Source organism: Moschus berezovskii, chromosome 9, assembly GCF_049115385.1.
Source record: "Moschus berezovskii isolate FMDL1 chromosome 9, NW_MosBer_1.0, whole genome shotgun sequence".
Classification (NCBI taxonomy): domain Eukaryota; kingdom Metazoa; phylum Chordata; class Mammalia; order Artiodactyla; family Moschidae; genus Moschus; species Moschus berezovskii.
Window position 1 is genome coordinate 91674204 of NC_142468.1, and position 7791 is coordinate 91681994.

The following is a 7791-nucleotide window of genomic DNA, read 5'->3' on the forward strand; positions in this document are numbered from 1 at the left end:
AAACTCTTGTTCTAGGAAACTGGCTGTTAAATCTTAGAACCTGGAATTTTGTTGTGAAAAAGGTTTATCAGTTCAGTTCAGTTGCTCAGTCGTGTCCGACTCTCCGCGACCCCATGAATCACAGCACGCCAGGCCTCCCTGTCCATCACCAGCTCCCGGAGTTCACTCAAACTCATGTCCACAGAGTCGGTGATGCCATCCAACCATCTCATTCTCCGTCGTCCCCTTCTCCTCCCGCCCCCAACCTTTCACAGCATCAGAGTCTTTTCCAGTGAGTCAACTCGTCACATGAGGTGGCCAAAGTATTGCAGTTTCAGCTTTAGCATCAGTCCCTCCAATGAACATCCAGGATTGATCTCCTTTAGAATGGACTGGTTGGATCTCCTTGCAGTATAAGGGACTCTCAAGAGTCTTCTCCAACACCACAGTTCAAAAGCATCGATTCTTCGGCGATCAGCCTTCTTCACAGTCCAACTCTCACATCCATACATGACCACGGGAAAAACCATTGCCTTGACTAGACGGACCTTGGTTGGCAAAGTAATGTCTCTGCTTTTTAATATACTATCAAGGTTGGTCATAACTTTCCTTCCAAGGAGCAAGCGTCTTTTAATTTCATGGCTGCAATCAGCATCTGCAGTGATTTTGGAGCCCAAAAAAATAAAGTCTGACACTGTTTCCACTATTTTGCCATCTATTTCCCATGAAGTGATGGGACCAGATGCCATGATCTTTGTTTTCTGAATGTTGAGCTTCAAGCCAACCTTTTCACTCTCCTCTTTCACTTTCATCAAGAGGCTTTTGAGTTCCTCTTCACTTTCTGCCATAAGGGTAGTGTCATCTGCATATCTGAGGTTATTGATATTTCTCCCAGCAATCTTGATTCCAGCTTGTGCTTCTTCCAGCCCAGCGTTCCTCATGATGTACTCTGCATATAAGTTAAATAAGCAAGGTGACAATATACAACCTTGACGTACACCTTTCCCTATTTGGAACCAGTCTGTTGTTCCATGTCCAGTTCTAACTGTTGCTTCCTGACCTGCATACAGGTTTCTCAAGAGGCAGGTCAGGTGGTCTGGGATTCCCATCTCTTTCAGAATGTTCCACAGTTTATTGTGACCGACACAGTCAAAGGCTTTGGCATAGTCAATGAAGCAGAAATAGATGTTTTTCTGGAACTCTCTTGCTTTCTCCATGATCCAGCGGATGTTGGCAATTTGATCTCTGGTGCCTCTGCCTTTTCTAAAACCTGCTTGAACATCTGGGAGTTCACGGTTCACATACTGCTGAAGCCTGGCTTGGAGAATTTTGAGCATGACTTTACTTATAAATCTTTATAAATATCTAATAGAGGAGATAAAATATGTTATGATTCATTGTTTTTCTCTGAAGACTCACTTTGTATGTAGAAATTGTTCCTGGTTTTAAAATGTTACCAACAAACTTTTCAGGAGTGGTCAGTTCTAGATTGTTCTCTCTTGGTGACAGGCCAGTGGAGCCCGCAGCTGCTGGTCGCTGTTTAATGCTGGGCCTGTCATGCTGCAAGGCTTATATTAATTAGTAACAGCATCTGAGCCTGAATGTAAAAGTCGTTTAATGAGTTTAAGGTATTAAAATGTAATCCCATTCAAAACATACCATGAAATTGTGGTGTATCATGAAGGTTTTCAGATGGCAGTAGATGGTACGGCATGGTACTAAAGACCACCAGGATTTGAATTATGGTTTCTGTGCATTTACTAGCTGTCTTACCTAGTTGTAATAAACTCCTCTGCATAATAAATAATTTCTGTGTAATAAACAATTTCTACATACAAAATGAGTTCAGAGAAACACAATGAATCATAATATATTTTATCTTCTCTATTAGATATTTATAAAGATTTGTGAACCTTTTTCACAACAAAATTCCAGTTGTAGTGCTGTGAGGATTAAAGGAGGTGATGAATGTAAAGTTCTTAGTCAGTTGCTTCGCTTACAGTCAGCACTTGATAAACGTTTGCTAGAAAATGCTTCTAAGTTAAGTCTCTATACATTTGCTTTCTGAATCACATCTAATGTATTAGTAATATCAGTTATGTGTCTCTTGATTTTCTTATAAAAGTTATTAGAGTATTAGGAAATTATTAGGCTGTAAGATTATTAAATATCTCATTATACAAATATTTAGTCTTGCTCTAGACTATTTAGCAGACATTTATTGAGCTCCTGCTGAGTACTGGGAACTGTGCAAGGTGCTGGAGGTGAAGTGGTTAAAAGAGTTCCTGTTCTTGTGGAACTTACAGTATAACATAGTCTGCAAGTAATGTCATGAGGATATTTATCACGTATAAATAAACTGTTTTATTAAACAGTTTTAGTAAACTGTTCCCCCAAAACATGTATCTTTCCCCCTTATTATGCATTTTGTATTATGCAAACTTTATATTCATAAGACTTAATTTCACTTGAATATATTTAAAGAAAACTGTAAACCAGTTATAACTCATGTGATTGGCATTATCTTCCCTTCAGGAAAAAGAACAAATCACTATTAGCCAGTTGTCCTTGGTAGATCTTGCTGGAAGTGAAAGAACTAACCGGACAAAAGCAGAAGGGAACAGATTACGTGAAGCTGGTGAGCAAAACATAGTATTTACTCATTGCTACGACTTTTAAGAACTTGCAGTGCCAGGTTATTGCCTGCTTATTGATGGTGTAAGCCTAACTGTCTTCAATTTGACTAAAAATTTAGAGGCTAAGTTAAGTGACTGGTGCTTTTTCTTTAGTTATGCTGGTTTCATGTTGATCTGTTATAACACACTAATTTCTTTAAGAATAAGGTGGTGATTTAGTCGCTAAGTCATGTCTGACTCTTGTGACCCCTTGGACTGTAGTCCTCCAGGCTTCTCTGTCTGTGAGATTTTCCAGGCAAGAATTCTGGGATTCTCAGGGATTGAACCTGCATCTCCTACACTGCAGGTGGTCTCCTACATTGCAGGCAGATTCTTTACTGACTAAATCACCAGGGAAGCCTAAGAATGAGGAAAAGTGACTAAATATAAAGTAAGTTATATTCCTGTTGAAAGTGTTATCTATGGCTGGAGTGCCAGTACTGGGTCCATAAAATTAAGTGATTTAATAGTTCCTCCAGCATTCACAGTGGTAAAAATCGGCTTCTGGAGATAGAAAAAAAATCTTTGAACACAAAAGCCATTTGAAATCTGTGTTTTTCTTTTTTAATTTTTCATTTAGTACAGCCATTTATGATATGATTTATGCTAATAACATTCATGGAATACCTACTGTGTTATAGGAATTGAAAACATACCTAGCACAAAAGAGGCAAACAGCTAGTAAGAGCGTGAGGCAGGTGAGCAGCAGGTGCTGTGGAAATACAGAGCCGGGCTGTCCCATCCATTCTGGGGCTGTACGTGAGATGGGGCTTTGGGGAAGGATGCGTGGAGCTGATGAGGCATGAGCTCTTAGAAGAGCGATGGAATTAAGGTCATCATCCCTGGGAGAACATGGCAGGGTCAGGGTGGCTGCAGTGGAGGGTGTGGGTTGGTGAACTGTGACCACTGAGGCAGGAGGGCAAGGCAAGTTCATGAAGACCCCTGACTATCGTATTAGTGTGAATTTCTTATTGAAGGAATAATGGAGACTACCAATTATTAAGGGCTGAGTATTTATCATAGAGTCTACTATATATGGGCTTGATTTCTTGATTCTGACTTTTCAGGATTGGATCATACCCATTTTGTCAGACTGGAAGAGGTTAAGTAATTTTCCCAAGGTTAGAGCCGGGTTCAAACCCAGGTTGGTTGAACTTCCAAAACTTGTATCTTTCTGATGTTACACAGCCAGTGAAGGATCAGTTTTAAAAAGATTTTCCCAGTGTAGTAGATTAATTTATCAGAGGCAAGTCTAGAGAGATGAAAACCAGTTGGGAACCTTTGCAGTAATTCAGATGAGCAGTCCTGTCACCTGGAGGCAAAGGTCAGCCAAAACTAAGAGCTAGTTTGGAAGCAGGCCCACCTGGATGTGGAGAGGAAGGAAGAGAGGAGGATAAATCAGAGAAAATCTTGATTGAGGAGAAGTAGTTTGAGCTGCCGGAGAAGGCAATGGCAAGCCACCCCAGTACTACTGCCTGGGGAATCCCATGGATGGAGGAGCCTGGTGGGCTGTAGTCCGTGGGGTCGCTAAGGGTCGGACACGACTGAGCGACTTCACTTTCACTTTTCACTTTCACACATTGGAGAAGGAAATGGCAACCCACTCCAGTGTTCTTGCCTGGAGAATCCCAGGGATGGGGGAGCCTGGTGGGCTTCCGTCTATGGGGTCACACAGAGTCGGACACAACTGAAGTGACTTAGCAGCAGCAGTTTGAGCTGCAGGTGTGGGCAGCTAAGAGTTTTGTGTTGAACATATTCAGTTTATTCAAGTGTAAGTGAGTGAGTGAAGTCGCTCAGTCGTGTCTGATTCTTTGCGACCCCATGGACTGTAGCCTACCAGGCTCCTCCGTCCGTGGGATTCTCCAGGCAAGAGTACTGGAGTGGGTTGCCGTTTCCTTCTCCAATTCAAGTGTAGGTGCCTAGCAATTGGATGCAGAAGTAGACAGATATGGAAGGAGAGAGATTTGATTGAGGTTTACGGTTTAGGTTTTGCCACTGAAGATATGACTGAAGCCATGGGGAAGGTAAGATTATTCATGGAGTACAAAGAGGAACGCACTGAGGGCAGGGCTTCGAGGACAATAGATCTCTGGGAAGGAGAGCAGGGGGTAATAGCTAGGTGACCTGGAGTTATGAAATGACCGAACACACACTTTTTAAAAAAATTTTATTTTTTGCTGTGCTGAGCCTTTGTTGCTGCACGTGTTTTCTCTGGTTGCAGTGACGGGCGTCTACTCTCCAGAAAGAGCATGCAGGCTTCGCATTGTGGTGGCTTCTGTTGAGGAGCAGGGGCTCCAGATCGCATGTCCTTCAGTAGTTGCAGTGCATGGGCTCAGTAGCTGTGGCGCACTGGCTTAGCTGTTCTGTGTGCGTGTTCAGTCGTGTCTGATTCTTTGTGACCTGGTGGACTGGAGCCCACCAGGCTCCTCTGTCCATGGGATTTTCCAGGCAAGAATACTGGAGTGGGTTGCCATTTCCTACTCCAGGGGATCTTCCCGACCCAGGGATTGAACCTGTGTCTCTTGTGTCTCATGCATTGGCAGGCAAATTCTTTACCACTGAGTCACCTAGGAAGCTCTGGGCTTAGTTGCCCGGGACTAACAGCACACACGCATTATATACGTCTATATGAAAAGACAAAGCATCTAGAATCCAAATCACAAGAGGAAGGATTAACCTTGGGAAAGCAGGTTTAGCTGGATTGGAAGGAAAGAAGAAACCTGAGGGTTCTGATGCTTTGGGGACAAGAACAGAAACCTTATCAGTGTTGACATGATGGGGAAGAGGTGACATGGTTAGGGAGTTAAAACTATACTGGGGCTAGTTTGTGGCTGGGGAATATGACAACCTCAGGTTTCTAGAGGTTTTGGAGTTCTGAGTGACAAGGTTCAGGGCGTGGCTATAATGCTAAAGAGAGAAAGATTTCCTGGACTTGAGGTCTGGGCCCTCTGATGGCATGTTAGAGTGACCTTCCTATTAGATGCTGAAGTTGACCCAGGAGCTGGCATGTAAGGGGAATGTGTGTTTGAAGGCAACAGCAAGGGACTAGGAAAATGCTGCTGGCTTCCTGCCGCTCACCATCCTTTTACTATGTCAGGCTTTTAGAAAGCAGGCAACTTTTATTCACAAGGCTGCAGGAAAAGCACCACTCTTCTGGGAAATAAAAATAAGGTTGTAGGGTTTTGCATCATGGGTGGGGTGAAGCCTGTGGATATGATTCAGAATATTTTAGAATGTATAACATAAAATACAGGATTACAAAAATAAACCAATTGGAATGAAATGTGTTTTTAAAAGTATTCTTAAAATCTTTGTTATACAGTAATTTATGTACTTTATTAATGCCTTAAACCTGACAGCATGTCTATAACTACATAATTTCAAAGTAGTAATGAATATAAGTATCTTGAGATAAGCAATAAACTGTTATAAAAGTATCTGTGACTTCTATTGATTAAAAACCACAAGTACTACTACTACCATTACTATAGGTGTTTGGCCTACATTCATAATTGAAGAAACAGCTAAATTTCAGAGGTTAGTAGGAAAAAAGATGCATTTACTTCCCAACCATGTATGCACGCTCCCTGAAGTGTACCCATAGACAATATCCAGATCACAGGTGGCCATTAGAGAAAGAGATGGAACGGATCATCCTGTGAGAGGTCTGAGGGTATGGCAAGTCTGTTAACAGGGATATGGGTTTTGAAGAACACATGGAAGAAACGGAGGAAGGACAGTGCGAGCTGGGGTCAAGGAAGAGAAAGCACGACTCACGGAATATCATGGAGGCACAGACGAGCTCTGTCTTTTGAAAGGTGGCCAAGAATGAAAGCATGGGTTCAAAATGAAAAAACTTTTGTGTTGTAATACTTTTGGGGTCTCTGCAGGTGAGATCGCCTGTATTGTTGGCTTGATAGATCTGTCAGACTTGCCCTAACTCAGAAATTCAAACGAGTGGCCAGGACTAACAAGCATGCTACCTAAGAAACCTTCTTTAGATATAGAGGGAACAGATTTAGTTGGCTCTTGAGACACCTGACTGGTAGAAACAGGAGCTCCTTCTGGTGCAAGGGAGACATCGATGTCTGGATGGAGCCAACTGTAGCCTGAAATATGGGCATGCTTTAGAGGATATTAAACATCTGTACTCAGTATACTCTTTCATGGTATTTACGATTTGAAAGAAACCTTACGGGTCATGAAGTATAATGTTACATTCAGTGGAGTCTTTACGTAAGAATCTCGGTACTCACACTCTCCTGCAGCATTGCCAGATATGGACAGTTCTTTAAGCTGAGCCCACCAAAATCTGTCATTTGTAATTTCCATCTAAGAGTTCTGTGAAGTAGATATTTCACAGACAAACAGACCATACTCTAGCTACTCCATTGGTGTCTTCAAATGACTTCTGTGAATATTTTTCTGTCAGGTAACATTAACCAGTCACTGATGACACTGAGAACATGCATGGAGGTCCTGAGAGAGAACCAAACTTACGGTACTAACAAGGTGAGCAGCAGCCTTTGGTGTTTGTACACTTTGTATAGTTTTGTTTGTGTGCAGCTTCTGCCTGATGTATTTGGATTTGTATATATTTATAGATGGTTCCATATCGAGATTCAAAGTTAACCCATCTGTTCAAGAACTACTTTGACGGGGAAGGGAAAGTACGCCTGATCGTGTGTGTGAATCCAAAGGCCGAAGATTATGAAGAAAGCTTGGTAATTTTAATGCCTTTATGAAATCTGAGTTTCACATTTACATGTGAATAACATTTTGAACATTTTAAAAACTGATACAGAACCACTGGTTACAGAAGTGAACTAATGACCAATCTATTACTGTCTCATTTACTAATTTCTGAAGAAAGACTGCAAACGCCTATATATAAAAACAAAATCATATATAATAAAACAAAATCAAACCCTATTTTGTATCTTAGCAAGTAATGAGATTTGCAGAAGTGACCCAAGAAGTTGAAGTAGCAAGACCAACAGACAAGGCCATATGCGGTTTAACACCAGGGAGGCGATACAGAAACCAGGCCCGGGCAGGTCCTGTTGGAGACGGTATGAGCTGCTGTGGTGTCATCTGCCTGCTGATGAGTTTGTCTCTGTCTCTCTCTTTTTTTTAA

General features: G+C 41.8%; 1 protein-coding gene across 5 annotated transcripts in view; it reads left to right on the forward strand.

The window, feature by feature from the left end:
• Positions 1-7791, forward strand: part of KIF23 (kinesin family member 23) — a 45774-nt gene that overhangs the window by 28901 nt on the left and 9082 nt on the right. For all 5 annotated transcript variants that reach the window (XM_055436000.2, XM_055436002.2, XM_055436004.2 and 2 more), the window contains 4 exons: positions 2515-2617; positions 7087-7166; positions 7259-7378; positions 7600-7726. In XM_055436000.2, coding sequence (XP_055291975.2) covers positions 2515-2617; positions 7087-7166; positions 7259-7378; positions 7600-7726 — 430 coding nt within the window. The remainder of the gene's footprint in view (positions 1-2514; positions 2618-7086; positions 7167-7258; positions 7379-7599; positions 7727-7791) is intronic.